A 19,546-nucleotide genomic window follows, 5' to 3' on the forward strand; every position below is an offset into this window, starting at 1 on the left:
ATTTATTATTTTCTAATTGGGATGCAGCTTTTTGTGTTAGCTACGTTAATAATAATTACTAGTATAAAATATTAGTTTACGAAGAAATCATATGGTGTGTGTGTGTTGTATTGTATTGTATATATGTAAAAAAAGAATTATTTTATTTACAAGTTTCGTTATCTCCATGTATGACGATGCCCCGTTTTAAGTATATTAAAGAAATATCTCTCACATAAAAGCATAACATGATAACACGATAGATATGCAAAATTAGCGCCACGCTACACATCGTACAACACTTTGGCAAACAATGCATCATATGTTTTTGTAACGTAAGCCATTTCTTATTTGAACAATCAGTTCTAACAGGTAATCGTTTGAAAGTTTTAATATTGTCCTTGTATTTTCTTAACGAAATCTCGTTAGAATTATCGAGACAGAGGTAGAATATTTGGATTTGGTAGAAAACACCTTGCGATATCTACCACAATACACGACTTCACAGTAAATTGTCATTATTGAACGACCATCGGCGAATGTTTCATTGTGAAAAAGATATATTTTACAAATAAGTTCTATATAAACGATTAAATATATATGATACATGGATTAAAACATTTTTTTTTCAATTTTCTTTTCCTTGAAGTTTCCATTTGCAGAAGATAAATGTAACAAGAACATATACACAGCTCTCTCTTTTTCTCTGTAGTTAATGATATTAAACAAACTACAATACGTCCATTAATAACATCCTTTAAAATGCCTAATTAAACATGAGTAAATCGTTTTATTCAATATGAAAATCATCCAGTCCAATAATTTGTGATTTGTCAAATCAAATTACAATAATTATGCGTCTCGATTCGATTCACTCAAGTCCATATAATCATTTAGGAGAAATAAAGAATTTATCTAATAAAATAATTTATAATACAAACTGTTTACATTTCCATTAAATACGAGATAGGAAAACCTGCATTTCATTTAACTAATCAATTATGGTTTCCTATTAACAAAGATAATGTTAGTATTGAAAATTTTGTAAAGTTTTCATTTTAAATTGTATTAGAAAATTTTTTCACATGCATTTATACTAGCCATAATAACAGTGGAATAAACGGAAGACGCCAATTTAATCCCAATTGACATGCTCCAACACCGATTATAATAATATTAAAATAGATTTAGATCTTTGACTTTACTTTTTAACTTTTTTTACACACAATTTTTTGAATAAATTCTATTTTCAATAATTTATGTAGTCAGTGTATAAAAGTTTGTTGCATAAACATTATTAAAATAAAAAAGTATTCACTTAAAAATCATATATTGTCATTTAGAAAAAAAAAGAACGAAATGTAAAAAGCAAAGAGAAATAAAACAATTTAAAATAAATTTGTTAAGTAGAAAAAAGCTTCGAGTCAGTTTTAAATGAAATTCTTACATAATTATTGATAACAGTTTTATAGACGCGTATTCATATAAATTAACAAATCATTAGTAAGTTAGTGTTGGATACATACGTTTTAATAATGAAGAAAGTGGACGAGAAAGAAATTTTAAAAATTTATTATCCGCCTTTTCAGTCCACTATCATAATTATCGGCATTATAAATTGTTGATTTCATCATACTTTAACTCGTGTCATAAAGCGTCAAATTGTGAAACACTATGGCATATTTACAAAGTATATTTTGTATATTTTGTCAGGATCTTTCAATAATAAGATTCTTTGTAATATGAAAAGTTTCTTTATATTATATGGCTAAGTGTATTTCTCACAAAACATGTAGCTTTTTAATATTTATCACTTCTGCTGATAAAATTAAATCCTGTTTCGAACGATTCCATCATAGAATCCGCAACTTTATCGACATTCGTGAACATAATGGAACTAGAGCAATCTAATGACTGTGTTGAAACTGAAATATGAAATCGTTCAATTTAATTACATTTAACTTTAATTATCCGGCAGTGTTTCTAAAAAATCATACATAATGTAAAATATCTTTTTTGACGTATTAGTTATTCATACCTGTTGCATACGTCCACATTCCTTAATATTTGTTGCTATTTTATCACAGTTCCAATCGATATGCCGATAAATTCTTTCCAAGTTTCTTTGGAAATAATATCTCTATTATGCAAGCTTTGAAATAAAGAAATAGAAAATAACAGATTATCATTACATCAATAATTGTATTAATTTCGGTATATGTGCCGTTATTATTTTAAAAAATAAATTACTTTTGATGTTGAGTCAATAAATCAAATCATTAAATTTAAATGAGTTTTCATATAAATTTGTAAATATCATCTCTGCATAAATATAATTTTGAAAGTTTGATTCAAGATACATTCAAGGACCGAAAAGTGAGCTGATGCTTTTAGCATTAAGATTTAAATTTATAAAATAGCGCATTGCATAAATTTGAAATAATCATTTAATAAAATGGTATTGCTGAAAACTATAATGATCACCGTGTAGTCGATTAATTTTCAACACCGTCAATTCCACGATTCTGTGTAAGTTCAATTCATATTAGGTCATAAAAGCGAGTCAATATATATACCGACAACGGGGCTTAAATCGAGCTAGTGAAATCTCGATCGTTACTACATATTTTTTATTTCTCGAAAGAGAGGAACCATATTCCTTTGTCTTCTTGCTATTTATAAAAATAATTTCAAGCCGCCTTAAAGGGGTAGATGTTTCTTAAGACTACCTATTTTATGCTTGCATTAGTTCAAATCGGTACTTTTTCCTTTCCTTATCTAAAAGCTTCAAATAAAATATTAAAGATCACATAAGTGCCAGTAATTATAATAGTGAATCAAATCAAATAAAAGCAAAAATTTATTTTATGAATTATTCAACAAAATAAATCAAAATAAGTTTTTGCAATATTTATATTTAATCCATTACTGATACATATGTCTCATTAAACGTAATGTTTCATATAATCGATTTTTCATAACACATCACTCAATAAGTTTCCGGTCTAACTAAAAAAAAAAAAAACAAATTCGTTTTTAGAAATTCCAATTTATTCATTAACATACTCTCCTTCAAGAGTGATACATTCATTCCAACGCTCCTCTAACTTTTCGATGCCCTTTATGTAAAACGATTTATCTTTGCTCTCAAAATAGGCCTCAGTTTCGGCAAACACTTCTTCATTTGGGCCAAATTTCTATTTCTAAAGCATTTTTTTCATGACTGCAAAAAGCCAGTAGTCGCTGGGGGCCAAATCTGAAGAGTACGGTGGGTGGGGAAGCAATTCAAAGCGTAATTTATCCAATTTAACCATTGTTAACGCGTTGTTGTTTCTGGTCCGGTGTGAGCAAATGCGGCACCCACTTCGAAAGCAACTTGCGCATACCCAAATTTTCATGTAAAATTGTAAAGATACTACCTTCTGATATCTTCAAGGTGTCAGTTATCTCACGCAGCTTCATTTTATGGTGTTTTAAAACTATTTTGTGGACATTTTTTATGTTTTCCGGAACAACTGCCGATTTTGGGTGACCAAAGTGTTCAGCATCATTGGTGCTTAAATTCAGCATACTAGTCAATAATAGTTGATTTCTTTGGTGCAGAGTTCCCATAATACTTATCAAGCCACTGTTTGGCTTCAACAGTATTTTCCCCCATCAAAAAACAGTTTAACACGTTGAGTGCTGCGTCAGTCCTTAGGGACTGACAGTAAACTTCGTTTGCTGCAATGAATTTTTATACTCTCGTGGCTTTTTCGGACTGATCGTTTCTTGGTGTTCGCTCTTTTGTCTCTCTGACATTCCCCATCCCATTATCTTATGTTTAAACATTGTATGCATGTGCATTGGCTGTACTGTTGTCACAGTCCAAACGACAAAAGAAATTTTGACACATGCTGTTTGAAAGTTAATATTACGCGAAAATCACATGGGTCTGTCAACAATGTTGCCATATACAGTGGGTGTAGAAAGTATTCATACAAAAACAAAAAAATTGGCAGAAACATACGAGCAATAAGTATTCGTCCAGTTCTTTTATATATATTCGTATTTAAATTACAATGTAAACACATTACTAGATTGCTTTCTTGAATGTTTGTTACTTTTGATTTTATAATTGCCGCAACTCTTCTAGGCATTGAATTAACTAAAATAATTTTGATGTTCATTGAGGTGAGATCTTGTTCCATTCCTCCATGATCGATTTTTTAAGGATCTTTTACAGGAAATATGATGTATTCTAATTTTGCGTTTTAAATAATCCCACAGATGTTCTATTAAATTTATATCTGAAAATTGCGGAGAAGTTTTTAGATACTCGGGTATATTATGCAATATCCACATTCTGGTATTGTAAGCAATGTGTTTTGGGTCGTTGTCGTGCATAAAAATAAAATTATCTCTTATATCCATTTGTTCTGCATTAGAAGAAAGATTGCATTTTAAAATATCAATATAGGTCCGATGGTTCATTATTCCGTCAATAAATTTTAATGTGCCAACACCAGTTGCACTCATGCAGCCCCAAACAAGTACAGAACCTCTACAGTGTTCCATTGTGGGTCGCAAGTTTTCTGGTTTTAGGCTTTTCATTTTTTTTCCTCCATACAGTGCAGCGTCCATCGGATCCAAGAATATTAAATTTACTTTCGTCTTAAAAAATAATTCAATTCCAGTATTCCATTTTTTTAATGTTATTTCCAATCTTTTCTTCCTATTTATTTCATTTACGAAATTTAATCAATGAACGAATACTTTCTACACGCACTGTTTATGTTAGACCTGTGACTTATTGAGTGATGTGTTAAACATCTATAACATATATGTATTTCAAAAGTAAAAAAGAAATTAATGTGTCATTAATTTTAAAATTATTTGATGTTAAATTATAAGTCACTATTAAAATACTGAACAATATGGACGATAAGCTTATGTCTCAATCGAAACAATACAATTATATTTTGACTTATTTAGCCCATAAGGATAGAAAAAAGTTTTGATAAGTACATGCAAGTCATATTTGTAGACTAGCCAATTTTAAGGTGTATCTACCCCTTAACACAGGATGATACCGCCGCAGAGCCGCTGCTACTGCGGCTGCGTTGGATTGTGTTGAAGGGAAGGTGGTGGACCCTGCAAAATATAAAATTATTAAAATTTTATATAACTAATAAATTAGAAATATGATAGCAGCCAAATACTTACAGGCAACGCGGGAAAGGGTGGTTGAGAATGTGCATGAGGGTGAGGATGTGGATGTGCTATGTGGGCAGCTAAATGACCAGGTAACTTTGGTCCATCTTCTGCTTTTTCTTCTTCTCTTCTTTTCAGGCATGCTGCTTTTGGATTAAGATTTCGTTCTACGAAAATGAGAGATAATATTTAATAATACTAATGACATATTTTCTTTATAAAAAAATAACATAAGTGAACAAAGTTATACCTCTAACTTGCTGTTCAAGTGTCATGATAACTTCAACAGCCATATTAAGGATACCAAGCTTCGTTTGAGGTTTGTCTGTCTTTAAATGTGTCATACACATTCTTCCAAGTTCTTTTAAAGCTTCATTGATGTCCCTAATACGTATCCTGTAATGAATTATATAGATCCATTAGGAAATTATTCTTTTCCATTAGCATAAAAAGATATAAGAATTGAAGTATCCTTTCCACCCACAATCTTTAAACTGTATCAAATACAAAGAAATTTGAACATACAAATGTTATATATATATATGTATAAATGTATAACTACTACAAAAATATCCACTTTCAAGAAGAATCTTCTATTAGAATCTTCTTATAGACCATTTAAAATTTTCATATAATTAAAGACAAAATCAGAACATCGTTGTCACGCATACATAGAATACGGGCCACATATAACACTGGATTAATTAATCACATAAATGCATCAGTGCATTTCTTTGGTATGCGCTTACCTTTCCCTAGCATTATTTGCTTGTCGCCTCTCTCTCTCCCTTTGCGCTTTCACATCAGGGTCGTCATCCTCATCTTCAGCGCTCGAACAACAGTTACGCAATAACAATACTTGATTAATCACCTGACATAAGTAATTTTATAACCTAAACTAGTTAATGAAAATAATTTACCATCGTTAAGATAGCAGACGAATGTTTAATTTTAATTGAAACCAGTAGATGAACTCTTTCATAGTTTAAGCTTATAATAAAAATATAATGATTACCAGTTGTTCGAGCAGGATTACCATAATTTTCATTAAATTATACGTATATTATATTTCATGATAACATATTAATGAACACACGCAGCTGTTTTTAATCTGTGAACTGTGGTCATGAATAAAAAAGTAAGTTCCACTTTCGAAGGCCCGTATTCTTTGCACTGAACATATCGATGATGAATATCTACATTTATTATTAATTTACAATAATATTTCTTGGCATTTGTGGATAAAAAAATCTTGAGCTCATATTTGATGTCATTACCTAAAAAATTCAGAATGCATGATTTTTCCTCTTAATGAAAATTTTAAATTATACTTTGATAAAAATGCAATTATGTGTTGCACAATGAAGCATATAAAAAATATTTTATTCTACCCTTGAATACTATACAAACAACCAATTTTCCTCTCATTCATTAATTCAGCACAATAAGTAAATAAAAAAATATAAAATAATATTTGTTTTTTTATTTACTTTTTTTTAAATAAATGACAAGAAATAATTTCACCCGTGATTACAAATAAATGATGCCTAAAAAATAATTTGGCACTTGAACATCTGCATATAGAGTGGGAATAAAAAAATACAAAACTAAAATAAACTCTACGTAAATGGAGAAATCAATGCAATATTCAATCAATGTTTAACATAGTGCCGTATATTCTAACAAAATAGCATGCCTAGGGACCGAATCGCAATCGAATTAAAATGAAACTGATTTGCAGATACGCACAAGAGATTGTTTTTTTTTTTTTTTAATTATAATTTATTTATTTTAAATATTTTTTTTCTCTTTTACTTATCTCGTTTCGTCTTATTTCTGACGATAACCAGCAACATTTTAATTTTCACGCTCGAATACGGGCCTTGCAGTGCAACGGATTTCAAGGTTTTAGGAATGTCACAAGGACGTTTTAATAATCGAAAGTTTATGCATGCCAAGTTTAAAGAAGAAAATGTAATTAATTTCGTAACAATATTCTCCATTTACGCCACAAATACATATATACATATATGTATATATATATAATTTATAATAGTAATATAATATAATAGTAATAGTAATATAGTGCATATATATTTTATAGAAATATTTCTCTTGTGCATGTCATATACTTTAGAATTTATTAATAAAATTAAGATGAATCGTAGCCTGAAAATAATTCAGGATAGGTGGTGGATAGAAAAAATATACATATAATATATGTTTCCGTTACTTTATGAAATCCATTAATTCGTGAAAAACCTAGGTTTTACACGAAATAGCTATACTGATCTGTTAAAGTATGAAAGAAGGCAAAATTACATACTTCAATTAAGTAATATTTACAAAAAACGAATAATCCAAGTATATAATTGATATTTAATCCTAAATATAAGAAAAATATTCTTCGGTAACGTTTCAATATTTGCCTATACCTGTACTGTTGTAAATTCACAGACAAAAAATATGTGTTTCTTTATTTTAAGGCTTATTCAATTTCGAGATAGAGCTTTTCTATTGATTTAATAGATAAATATAAGTTTCCTTTGAAAACTATGAAAACGAAAATAAAATAAAGGCGAACAATGAGTGCACGTAGTTATCCATTCAGTGGGGCATAGGGTTTTCACGATTTAACTGAAGTATACAATATAACGGTACTATATAATATATATATGTATATATATAGAAAAAATAATGGATTGTATAAAAAAGATGCAACAATGTGTGCATACTGCGTGTGTTCACTAACCTTTCACGAACGTTGTTGGCTTGTCGACGTTCTTTTTCACGCACCGCTTTGGTGCCAGGATCATCACAATCTTCGTCAGCACTCGAACAACGGTTTTTTAAAGACACAAGATGTTAGTTCAGGTAAGTTCAAAAAACTTAATAGGTGAGCTAATTCAATGAGTATATTCACGAGAATATTTGAAAAATAAATAAATATAGATATGAAAGAAAGATAGAAAATCCCAAAGATTATTTTATATAACTAAAATTACTTTTAATTATTAAAAGCTTTTTTGTTTTTATTTTACACCTATTTTTTCTGCTCTAAAAATATATATATTTATAACAAAAAATTAAATAAAGAATCGTACGTAAGAATGGTTAAATAACAAATCATTGTATATTTTCATTTTCCCGTGTTCACAAATTTGACTTATGTTAGACAAAATGAAAAAATAAAAAAGAGAAAAAAAAGACAAAATTATTCAATTCGGGAATAAATAAGCTTTAAAGATACTTACTACCTACGCGACCTTTTCGTTCCTTTTCCTTGTGACGTCGAATTAACTGTCGTCGTACCAATTACACCAGCAGCTGCTAATTCGCTACTCGAAGGTTTTGTTTCACCGCCACTACTGTCCGGTGTATCTTTTCTCTTTTCTAGAGAGATGTATTCTGCTCAATATTGATAATGTAATTTAGCATCTTCGTAGTGTAACAATAAATAATATTTATATGCTTAAAAAGGATTTACGGAAGAATAGAGGGATATTATTCGTGGAAATGAAACTTATTGGATCATGATCAAGACATATAAGTACATATTATATTCTCTTGTATTCTTTCTTCGGATCATCGTTCGTATTTAACTATAGACGTGGAATATGCGTTCACGCGGAAACAAAAGGTACGAGTAAGCCGACCTTCGTCGAACACGGCCGAGAATACATCTCTCGATTATCCTTGTGCTTTGGGCAGAAGGCTTAGTCACGAAACCGTGAAAAGCATCCAATTACCAGCAGGAAACACACTGCTTATGGGTTTAGCTCCGATTCCAATTCAGCTATCTCCTTAAATGCACTCTCTCTCGTCTGACAATTCACCAACTCCTTTCTAAGCGTATATTGACTCGCGTATAGATCGAATTCGTATATTTCACAAGCCATACAAAAAAGAAATCTTGATATGAATCAGGATTGTGTGCTAAGGTAGTAACTCTGTTTACATTTTCCTCAAAAAAAAAAGAAAAAGTAAAAACAGAAGTAACAAAAATAAAAACATTCAAAAGTTTGCTTGGTGATATTTCTAAGAGATATCTTTTGAAGCGAAATATTATTTGACTTTTCTGAATCGAAGATATACGACTTTTAGATTTCCAAAGATGCATCTATGACCTAAAGAAATATCCCGAATTCCAATAACCAAATACGATCGAAAGCCTTCGTAGATAGAAAAATATATTTCTGACGTAGTAATGCAGAATGTAGTAAACCCATATTTCTTAGTGTGTCCGCGGAAAAGTCCTGCATTCCACAGCTCGAGAGCAACGGTAGCTCTCCTAATCCGTAGAAGAAGAAGGACTCTGTGCATTCTCTTTGCTGGCATAATAGAAACGAAGATAAAAAACTGAAAGGAGATACTGATTCGAGGCGGTGAAGAGAAAAAGACAAACGGATTGTCTTTGGGAATAATGATAAAGGTACATACAACACTTACGACTAACTCTACTATCGAGTTTGCAGTGATTTATCTAATATTTCCTTATCGGGTTAGAATTCTTTATCGTGGGACACCTGGTAGCGTTCCTCCTCTCCTCTCACTATCTTTTTTTATTTCTTTCTTTTTCTTTTGCAGAACTCATGGGAAAAGTAATCGTCCGATGATGCGACGCCAAGAATAGAACGGTAGGATAAAGCAATACGTTATTATGTTTCTCTGCTTGAAACTCTTTGTCAAGACTGACAGGGCAATTTTATAGATATTACACGAAGATATTACTTTATGGCAGGAATAGAAATCGTGATGTTAGACGTGTCAATGACCTCTTTTTCATTCCGTAAATCTTTTATAAATTTAGATTGACATTGTCATCATTATCATGTTGTCAACTTACTGGCATTTGTAACAGGTAACCTTTCTATTTTAATAGAACCGTCCGTATCGGGTGTTGGTGTAAGACCAGGATATGAACCCGGTGGTTGCGCTACCGTTACCGCAGGATGTGGACTTGTCTGAAAGAAAATAATCCATATTTACTATTATCATAGAAAAAAATTGCGATGTTAACATAATAATCAATTTTTATAGAAGCCATTACCAAATGATCCAACTGCGGTGGTGATGTGTGAGAATAAATAGAACCATGAGGACCGCCAACTAAATGAAGACCTAATTGACTTTCTGCATGGTTCCTGAGAACATTTATGGCATCGTCCAATCGTTCCTCCATCCGCGTTCCCTGTACCAACAGAATACCAGGAATTTGACTCGATTACACGTCGGTTTAAAAATCAATTTTGTCGATGAATAATATCATTATAAACCATCGCGAGCTTTATTCTCACATTATTTTAATATTCTTATTTAACTTTTAATAAAATCATTTGTTTATTCTTTTTTTTTTATTTTCAATAAGAAAATTCTCAATTCTAATTCGACAAATGTGTAAATATATATATTATAAATGAACGACGGCGATTTGTTGACATGCTCTAAAAAGTACGATCGCTAGTGTTAGTTTTTGTATAAAAAAAAGTAAAAGCGAATACCAGTCTATAAAAAAAATCCCATCTTTCATGAATGAAACGTGTGCTCTGTTTCATGATAAACAAATATTTGTTGTACGGTTTATAATTACACACATTCGTGACCGGCGTTTTATAAATGAGATATTTATCTAGATATCACATGTAATAATTGAAGTATAAAAGATATTATCGAATTAAATAATATAATACTACAATTTAATAAGTTAAATAAGAAAATATAATAAAAATAAATATTTAACGTTCAAATAAAAATTGAATAAACAAATGAATAATTTAAATTTAATATTTAACGGCGTAGAACTATGTTGCCAGTCTCGAATATGTTTAAGGGGACACGTCACCCAAAAAATCGATATTTTTTCGATTTTCTGAAAGAATATTATTTGAAAAATATTCTCTTAAATTTTCGTAAAGATCCGCGCATTATTTACGAAACTGTACTAGTTTAAACGAAGCGCGCCGTAGCGCGGCCAGAACAGGTATACGAGCAACTGCGTATACAGGTATACAAGCGTACTCAAGAAAGTACGAAGGAGGCGAGAAAAGCTCGACGGCAATCGAAGGTCACTTCTGCAGAGGCTGCTGATGCAGCAGAGGGTACCTCTTATTGCCCTGGAATCGATGATTCAATGTAAGTATGAATGCAAGAGTTATCTTAACTTTATTCGTTTATTTCTCCTATTCGCGTTTTTCAATCGGTGGCCCACGCTGCGTCTAGACCATTATGCCGATCTTTACCAAAATTTGTACAGTAATACTAGAAACACGTATCTAGGGAATGAACGGAAGAATTTTTTGATAAAATGCAAATTTTTTTTTTCTCGAAAACTCGGCGATTTTTCTGCAAAAAAGTCAATTTTTTCGTAAAAAGTCGACTATTTTGAGAAAAATTAAAAAATCGAAATTTCCTTCCGTTCATTTCCTGCGCAAACATCTCTATTAAAGGACAACACTCGGTTTTTTTGTTTCAGATGAACCAATTTTTGCCAGTGAGGGCAACCGCAAATCTCCTTTTTTTTTGGACTCTTAAAAAGTGGCCACAGACAACACAATTTACAATATTTTTACAAAAAAAAATTATGAATATAGTTCAGAAATATAACTTACATATACCAAAAATTTGTATTGATATTAATAAAACCGGCTGCAGAAAAAATTCACAAAAACCACTTTTTTTTATACTCGAAGGTGACGTGTCCCCTTAAAAAGCATTGGATTTATTTTTAAACGAGCATATAAATTATTGTAGACATTATGAACACACATTGTCATGGTACACGGGCATGCATAAATTAATATATATATTCGTGTTTAATTAGAATAATGTGAAAACTGAATAAGGAATAAAAAAACAAAATCGGCAATCCTCACCTCGACTTGGTCGCGAAGGAAGCCGATGGCATCGTCTAGCCTCTGCTGTTCAGGCGCCGGCTTCACACAAAACACCAACGCAACAACAAAACCAAAAAAAAGAAACAACCAAGTCAACACAACGCTCACAACAAACAAAGAGAAATGGTGAGAACAAAACGTGTAAAATGAAAAGTTGAAACGATTGATTTTGATAATCAAATTTTCATCTCTCTTTCTTTCTTTGCTCTCCCCACCCCCAAAAGTAAAGAATAATAAACTTTAAACGCGAAATATTTCATAAATTTGTTTTAAAAATCGCATACTTTTTGATCACAAATAAAAATTATCTAGAATCCACGCTTGGGAATAAAAATAACGAAGTGATGCGTGCGTGCAGCCATCTAAGCGCTAATTACGCTCTCTCCGTGTCGATTCAAAAACGTTCAAAATATTATGCAAAGAAATTATGTGCTAACATAGTGAAGAAAAAGAAAACAAAAAAAAATGTGATACGAACTTCGTATATGTATGCATGTATTTAAAATGTTTTTTCTTTTTTAAAGCATACCGCTAACGACGAGTTGTGTGTTTACGTTCAAACTCGCATTTAAAATATTCTTTGAAGAGATTTTCATAGTCATAGATTAATATAAACCTGAATGTCGATAAACATTAAAGAAATCGAAAAGTATAATATATAATTAAAAATAGAATTTTTCGACCAGATTATCTCCTCGAAGAAATGCGAATTCTAACAGATTACCAAAGAAGTATCTTTTGTTTCTTCTCTCGAAAAGCTTCAGTGCGTACCATGTGAATAGTGCCACGATTGGGATCTGCAGTAAAATGTGGTGATACCGGTGCAGCACCAGGTGCCCAACTTGGTGTCGATCCCGTTAAAGGTGGTGGCGAACTGACCGGCGTTGATGGGTTACTACTGTAACTCGATACTGATTGGTCCGTGGGAAAGATCTGTATTAAAAACATTTCATTTTAAAATTTTACCAATCGCTAGAATTTCAACAGCATACGCACGTCTGACCGACCCCTAAGCCTCAAATTCTACTAACAGATTCTAATAACTGATTTTAATAACAAATTAGTATTCATGTAATGATAATGACTGTTCATCGCCATGTCAACTGATTAATAAGTTATCGGTTGGCGACAAAAAGCCTATTATTAGGTTAGTGATCGGTGAAAGTGTCACGCTTGTGTGTTTTCTCTAATATTGGAACAAGCTGAAGAATTCGTTGGAGTAAACAATTCCTGACCATTTTTATCAGTTTTATTTGCGTAAAAGATTCAAAGATTCTTGAGGAATAAATTTTTATGAAAAAAACATAGATAATTTACACCGGTGGTCACTGCTTAGCTGTTATATAAGCGAGACTGTTCATTGCATTCTGTAAGTCCCAAGAATCAATATAACTTATCAACTTCTAAAATAATAATTGCATCCTGTTTATGTCAGGAGTACAAAGGAATCCGTAAAAAAGAGGATGTCCTGTTTCCATCGATGTAGAATAAACAATTACAAAAACAAATAAAAAAAACACCAAATAAAGTATTTCTATTAAAAAACATACAAAAAGATGAAGTAGCATATTGGGCCAATTTTTTATAAATAACGATTCAATAGTTTGACTGCTTTCATTCATGTTTATCATCAACAATCAATATAAGTTACTTCGTATAGTCTCATATTACAGTTTTTCTAGGCAGAAGTAGAGACAATATGAGCCGTTTTTATCTGAAAGTAACATATTAAATTTATTGTTATAAAATTGTTTAAACAGAAACATTTTTTTTCATCTGCATATGTATGTAAATAATAGATGATTTTCAGTTACAACAATTTTTTTTTATTTATAACAAAAATTCGGCCCATAGAGGGTTAACTTATTTATGCCGGCATTTAAATTCATTCAACAATCTTTACGATTTAGATGAAGTTTAATTGACTTAGTCATTTAGCTTGGACTTAGAAAATTCATGTTTCTCTCATAGACAACTATATGTTGCATGCTCACGTGTGGGCAACCGGAGAATCTATTTGTGTTAGTAAAAGACAGGTTAACAAAAAGTATTGTGCAATGGTTAGCGCTTAATTAAATTTAAATTATTAATTGTTATAATTTACAATGATAAAAATAATCTTAAAAATTGCTAAAAATCAACGTTATTTACTCCTTTTATAAAATTAAATCTTTATATATTATTAATTAACAACTTTATAAACAATTCATTTAATATACTATACTCAAATAAATAATACTCAAATATGAGATGAATAAATTGTAAAATATTCTATATTTTAAGTTGGAACAAATCACACAAAATAAAAAAAACATAAAAACTTATTTTTAAGATAGGTTGAGTAGTTTCGAAGTTATAAGTAGTTGTAAGTAGACAAAAATTGTGATACTGAATTTTTATATATGTAGATTTACGTATGATACCTTTTGATTATTATACAAACAGTGACTACGAAAAAGAAGAAAATAAAAAAGAAAACGTACTCTTGTGCTCACTACTGAGGCTAGAGTTTTGCCAAGAGTGTCCCCCGTAGGTGGTTGTTGATTGTTGGTGGGTGCGGCGTTTGGCGCCGATGGTGCAGTGGTTGGTGCGCCAGGACTATGACTATATTGCAAAGATGCTGGAGAAGGTGCTCCAGTGCCACTGTTCGCTGCTGCTGCTACCGCAACAGCCGCGCTACCCCGGAATGTCGACATCGGCGGAAGTGAAGCCGCACTGGTCACAGCCGAACCAAGGATCGGCGCTGCTGGTTCACCGTTCGGTGACATCGATGAGTATGCCTGCAAACGTTTCCGATGTTAGAAGAACAAATAAAAGAAAAAAGACACAAATCAACAAAAAGCAACAAGAAAAAACATGTTTCACTTCATTATAAACTTTTATGTCTATACATTGTGGGGATAGGTAATATGCAGGGAAACACTTTTATACATAGCAAATAATAAGTTTAATTTATTCAAGAGGTAATGTTAGATTATGTATTAATTTAGAAAAAGGTACATGAAACGAACACGACGCATTGTTCAAGAGCGTTCTTCTCGTCTTCTCGCGGTAAAAGTCTCTTATACGTTTCTTTTATTCTCGTCTATTAAAGAAACCTTCAATGCGTTCGTAAACACGTTAACTCTTTCAACAATAACTCGAAAATATATATTTAGATTTTAAATTCTCAACGCTAACATCTATCCTACAGTTAAAAAAATGTAAATAGAATATCATTGAGCGAAATTATTTCCTAAAAAAGATAATTTTCATTTGTAACTCATTTTTTAACAAAATAAAATCTTTACTTTTCAACGGACTCTTTTTTTCCTCTTTATATTACTTCGCTTTAAACTTAAAACATCAGCTTTGATATCGGATATGCCTAACGAAATAGCGCTCTCTTGCACCTACTGAAATTGCTCGTAAAACGTCTAATTTTAAGCACCGTCGAGGGCGTAGAGAGGCACATATTTATCAACAAATTAAGAGCTCGGGCGCCTACGAAAAGTTCGAATTGTAGATCAAGTCACGATTGACTGTACTTGACTGGAGTATGGTGTCTTCTACAATACTTTCTTTTTTTACAATACTTTTTGTTTCTTTTTCCATCATTTTGGTACTAAAGCAATCTCAAGGACGTCTACAATAAACGAGGTGTACTTACTTCTTAATAAAAACAGATTAAAAAATAAGTCCCATTACTCTGAGGGGGCCTCGTAGCCGTGAACCGTGACACTACAAATTCGCAAATCTTATAAATAATTTAACGAGATCGTTTTTTCTTTTTCTCAGAATAATCTCTCAAATCGAATCGAAGAAAATTGAAGAGAAAGACAGATGAAAATATAGACAAACTAATTGACAATGCAAGGAAGGAAAGGAAGAGAGTGGGGCGGGGGGAGGAAGAGGATGGATGGATAGATGGATGGTAGGGTATCCAGGATGCCACGAAGAGGAGAATTTCGTGGTAACCATGGACAACGTAAATCAAACGAAGGCTGCACTTGACTAGAAACACGAAGTAGCGGGAGGGCGATTCTATATATAGCATCCAATGACTCATTTGACGTTACTCCGCGTACATGGAGCACTGTCAACAGTGCCTCTCAACCAGTACTCGATCTCTACACTCCTCGATTTGATTTACGCTACGTCGAGTCAACGAATCAATTCGAAGGTCATCTTTCAAAAAAACCTCCACCCATCTTTTTGTATTTCACTTATGTTCTTTCTTCTTATCGTCTAACTCTAACTGATCCTACCAGTACAATTACAAAACGTTGTACGTTAATGCACCTTTAGATGTAAGATGTTTTTCGAAGTTAAATTTTTTCTCTTATGATTCGTTAAAAAAAGTTGAACAAAAAATGTTCGTAGAAAGAGGGAAAGTCAGAGCAGTCGATGATCGATCGTTCTTTGTCAAACTTTCTCGAATAAAGAAAAAGAAGGGAATAAATCTAGAGGGAAAAATGTGAGAAAACTTACCATGGGATCATGGGATATGTGCATGGGGTAGGCTGGTTGAGCCAGGTGAGGGGGAGCGTATCCGCTATACGGGGGTTGTTGAACACTACCGCCACCTCCCGTCCATGGATCACTAGAACCCGTACCCGCTGCATTTCCATCTGTAAATGAAAAACAACAAATATTTCATTGATTATGTTATTTACTTAACTAGTAACTGTGTTTGACGAGCGTACTCGTCATGAAGAAGTGACAGGATTTTTTCATGACGAGTACATTCGTCATGCTTATAAAGTAGTAACAATTGGTTATTTAAATTGTAGTTTTTGTGAAAAAGGAAACATATTCTTAAATTTCAAGATGTTTAGAATATTTTGAAGTAAGGCTGGGATAAAAAGTTGTGAAAAGAGATATAGGACATCCCAGTGACACTTATTCTGTGTTTGACGAACGTAATCGTCATTGGTCGACTTGAGCGACGCACAGCGGTGCGCACTTTCAAATCGGAGCACTACAGTTAACACTTGGCCGACCGATCGGGAAGATCTCCCATATTAACTTTAGCAATGCGTTTCTTTTTCTTCTTTTATTTATCTACATAGTTGCCTTTATGTTTTGTATAAACAATATGTGAAATCGTTAAACGAAATTATTAGTACCGAATATCAGTCCGTGTCAATTGCGATACCTGCATGGTGGAAACCGTACAGTTCGCTGCGGCACGCGTGATCGGACTAAGTGTTAACTGGATAATATCAGTGAATAGTACACATGATTTTGATTCGTAACAAGTATGGTATCAATGATCTTTTAAAAATTAGTATTTAAACTAAATATTTATACTATATTGTTATTTTTGTTATTATAATTATAATAAGATTCCTTTTATCTTGACGGTTAACCTGATTTTCAGAATAATTTCATTGTTCATTTGTTTGTTATCCATACTATTTGTCTCTTTATAGAAAAGGCTAAGATTACTATACATATACAATTTATGTATAACCACAGAATTAGATTACAGTCAATCGATAGGGGCAATTTTCACAAGGACGACACTCGAAAGCGTGGTACAACAAATAGTGGCACGTGGCATGTTCGATGACCAAAGGATGTCACACACGTGCTCGTATACATAATGGCCAACAAAAACGTATTAAAATATGTTTTGCCTCAATGGTAAATCCCAATCACAAACAAATACATTTTCATAATCTTTTAATTCAACTAAGGCTCGATATATTTCTTTGTGATATCTCATATAAAAGAAAATTATTCGCTGAAGGTATAAGCTTTTTTTAGTTGGGAACAACGACAATAAGCTGTCCACGGACATTATTCTTGATACTTTTCCTTGATATAATTTCTTTTTCTAGATCCTGGGCTAGCTTTCATGATGAGAGAAACGAAACTAAGCCAAACTATTCGGAGTATTTCTACAAACTACCCAGTATTCAATGCTTGATAAAACTTTTCGCCTCTCGTATCGTCTCGTGACTTCCATTTATAAGCCGCTGGGAAGGCCTGTCTACCGAGTGTCTTTAAATAAAAAATATCTTTTTTCTATCTATTATTTATATGATTCTTTTTAATATTACAAACATGGTACACAATGATTTTAATGAAAAATATATTATTTTCTTTTGTTACGTTTCGTATACTTTCTTCCGTAAGTTTATGATTTTTTTCGATAAAAATTAAGAAGGTTTAACTAATTATAATTTAAATAATTATAACAATGAAAGAAAAAGACAAAAGATGAAATCCTTATTATTAGAATTCCATATAAAAGGAATGTTCAAAGAATTTGTTAATAATGTTAGCATATATAATAATAAATTCAATCAATTGAGTTAAATTAACATATCAATAAAACATGCACAGATACGAATTTTAGTTTTTCCATTCATCTTGAGGAAAAACTACGTCATAAGAACGTCAGATTATAATATCTGGTCTCACTGTTGGATTTATACACAGGTGGTCGTTTCTGGCTTCTTGAAAGCTAAATTCGCCACTGTCTAATCTTCGAGAAAGTTCCTTGTAGTGCGTAAAAGTACATTAAACTCAATATAATATTTTACTAGCCACGACCAAATGCGTACGACCTTATATATTATTTTGTATTTAAGCTAACAATATGATTAACAATGTACAATAGATTCTAAGGACCAATTTAGAACGTAACTGGTGCCTTTTTTTTAGTATTTATCAAACGATCGCTATCATATCGCGCAGTTGTAAACTTGTACTTCTTTAAATCTTATGTCATTTGTGCGCTTATTAAAAATTCTTGGAACTATAAATAATTTAGAAGATTTCCTTTATCTTTGTTCATAAGAATGTATTTGTTTAAATTCTCGTAACCTTACGACCGCCGAATCTAGCTTCGTAAAATAATAAAAACCTTCTAAAACTTTAAATCAATCAGAATTAGAGATGTTAATATCTTTAATCAGGAGAAAGTAAATTTTGTATTTTCAAAAAGTCCTAATTTAATTAACTAAATGTACCTAAAAAAATTAACCAATTGTAAGGATATCGAAAGTTCATAATCCCACATATAGTAATTTATAAGAAAGTGGTTTCTAATAAACATAAATAATCTAAAGTTCTAATGTTTAATTCTAATTTATTTAAATGATATGTATTTCACAATATCTTAGTAAGGACTCTCTTCTAATCTTTTATCAAATCCTATTGTTTACCTTCTTACTAACTCACTAACTCGCTAAGTAACTTCTTATTCTTTACTAACTCTCATTGTCCACCGTTCCCAGTTCTTATGACTGTTATTTTCCTCATTTTTCCTCTTTACCATGTTATCTCACTCACTCTTTCACTACAACATAGGGAAAGCTATACCTACAATAACCACGAACAAAGGTTTTATGGTTTCCAGATGTATCGATACCTAATAATAGGACAACTTACCCTTGCCTATACCTAGTAAAAGAGAAAGTCTATATTTTTCAGATATCCTTTTAATTTTTCGAATTTCCAAAAATAGCGTAAACGATAGAGAATAAGAC

The 19,546-nt window shown here is 31.7% G+C and overlaps 1 protein-coding gene and 1 long non-coding RNA gene across 15 annotated transcripts in view; one reads left to right on the top strand and one right to left on the bottom strand.

Moving 5' to 3' along the window:
- Positions 1-521: 521 nt before the first annotated feature.
- LOC107064324 (daughterless) overlaps positions 522-19,546 on the bottom strand; it is a 150,753-nt gene continuing 131,728 nt past the window's right edge. For 2 of the 13 annotated variants that reach the window (XM_089178316.1, XM_015316902.2), the window contains 11 exons: positions 16,536-16,675; positions 14,549-14,845; positions 12,837-12,998; positions 12,045-12,104; positions 10,223-10,372; positions 10,019-10,136; positions 8,427-8,583; positions 7,925-8,014; positions 5,423-5,568; positions 5,185-5,339; positions 2,226-5,112 (listed from right to left, as the gene is read on the bottom strand). In XM_089178316.1, coding sequence (XP_089034442.1) covers positions 5,068-5,112; positions 5,185-5,339; positions 5,423-5,568; positions 7,925-8,014; positions 8,427-8,583; positions 10,019-10,136; positions 10,223-10,372; positions 12,045-12,104; positions 12,837-12,998; positions 14,549-14,845; positions 16,536-16,675 — 1,520 coding nt within the window. In that variant the 3' untranslated portion in view covers positions 2,226-5,067. Of the gene's footprint in view, positions 2,132-2,225; positions 5,113-5,184; positions 5,340-5,422; positions 5,569-5,921; positions 6,012-7,924; positions 8,015-8,426; positions 8,584-10,018; positions 10,137-10,222; positions 10,373-12,044; positions 12,105-12,836; positions 12,999-14,548; positions 14,846-16,535; positions 16,676-19,546 lie in introns of those variants that run through there. The other 11 variants (XM_089178317.1, XM_015316895.2, XR_001475468.2 and 8 more) reach the window with 10 other exon arrangements.
- LOC149030680 (uncharacterized) lies at positions 16,691-18,163 on the top strand. Of its 2 annotated transcripts, none has more exons than XR_016178505.1 (2): positions 16,691-17,799; positions 17,891-18,163. It is a non-coding gene; the product is annotated as an uncharacterized LOC149030680 (long non-coding RNA). The 2 variants fall into 2 exon arrangements; XR_016178506.1 differs by having other exon boundaries at positions 16,691-17,693.

This window comes from Polistes dominula, unplaced genomic scaffold, assembly GCF_049000335.1.
Source record: "Polistes dominula isolate Pdom_NZ unplaced genomic scaffold, Pdom_raw_medaka contig_77, whole genome shotgun sequence".
NCBI lineage: Eukaryota > Metazoa > Arthropoda > Insecta > Hymenoptera > Vespidae > Polistes > Polistes dominula.